Here is a 1,318-nt window from a genome sequence, read left to right as displayed (position 1 = left end):
CAGCACTCCTGCTGGGCCCCTTTGACCTAGGGCACTTACGGGCTGTGCTGGTTCGTCCGAGAGCATTCCGTCTTCCTCCTCTTGTGCCATGTTTTTCACAAACTTATTTGCTGCTTTCTTCATCTTTTTTAGCATGACATCGTGGGCAATAGCCACATATGCTTGTCTGAAATTGGCTGTCAACCTTGTATGTGCAGCTAGTGTGGGATAAGACGGCATCATTATTATGTTAGCCCATTCCCCCACCTTGGCTCTTACCTTTATTTCCAGCTGTTCCTCTGTCTTTTCAGCCCACTCCGTGGGTACTGGGAAATCTCTTTGGTCTGCTTCAGGCACATAGGTCTTTCTTCCATCACTGGTCTGGATTGGTCCCCACCGGGGTTCTCGTGCCATTCTCTCAGACACCCGGAGGACGTCCACCAGTTCCACCTGTTTCTTYTCCCCTTTCCTTTGTCCGATTCTCAGTTGTTTAGGGGTACCTAGACCTTGTGCTGCAGCAGATCCCATGCTGGAATCATCGTTTTCATCATCTGAACTTCCATGAGGTAGTGGGGTTTGTGCACGCTCAATAAGCTGGGGGGGGGGTTCTCGGGCTCTTCCTCGTCTGAGCTCTCATTCCCGGAGCTGACGTCACACCTTTTAAAGTGTCGAATCAGGTCCTGTCTTTCTTCCTCCGACCAATTGGTATTTCTCTGTGTTTTCTTGTTTTGTGTGCTGCACACAGGTCCTTCCAGTGCTCTGTCACCTCCTGCAACTGGAGCCTCTGGACCTCGTTCAGTCTTTTTAGGTGGAGGGTCTTTAATGAGGGCCTTCTTACCTTCTGCTTTAGGAGGATCAGTTTTTAAGGGTATCAGAGGCATGGCCAGATTCAGCCTTTCACTTTTCAATTTTTCTGCCGTGACCACAACAATTTCCTTTAAGTCTGTGGCTACGTTGAGGTTCTGAGCAAAACAAGCCGAGCCTCTCACTGCCACCTTTTCTGCCATGTCCCATGGGAGATCTCCGGACCTCAAACCACAGGTTCTGATGACGACTCTCCTCAGTCCTTGATGTACTGTGTGGTACAAACCTCGTTCAAACTTCTTCATCATCAGACGGACATAGTTTTCCATGTTATCATCTTTTTTATACGCCGATACTGGGACATGAATGATGCCATAGTGGACCAAGTCGGCTCCACTTGTCATCTGGGGTCGGTCAGGATCTTTTTTGTGGGTTTCTCTCATTTCTCTTACCTCTTTCTGGTACTCAATCCCCGCACTCCTTATCAGGGCTTTCCTGAATTTTGCATTGTGACATTTATAATTTTGGTCAGTGA

At 48.4% G+C, this 1,318-nt stretch overlaps 1 protein-coding gene across 1 annotated transcript; it reads right to left on the bottom strand.

Moving 5' to 3' along the window:
* On the bottom strand, positions 1-787 carry LOC106536489 (uncharacterized; the record flags this gene model as incomplete). Its single annotated transcript, XM_014033782.1, is given in 1 exon segment — positions 1-787. A coding segment is annotated over 1 exon segment (507 nt), but the record flags the coding sequence as incomplete, so codon positions are not given.
* Positions 788-1,318: the final 531 nt, after the last annotated feature.

Source organism: Austrofundulus limnaeus, unplaced genomic scaffold, assembly GCF_001266775.1.
Source record: "Austrofundulus limnaeus strain Quisiro unplaced genomic scaffold, Austrofundulus_limnaeus-1.0 Scaffold1840, whole genome shotgun sequence".
In the NCBI taxonomy this organism is placed as follows: Eukaryota; Metazoa; Chordata; class Actinopteri; order Cyprinodontiformes; family Rivulidae; genus Austrofundulus; species Austrofundulus limnaeus.
Note: the sequence above shows the minus strand (reverse complement) of the source record. Positions and strands in the feature narration are given on the sequence as shown.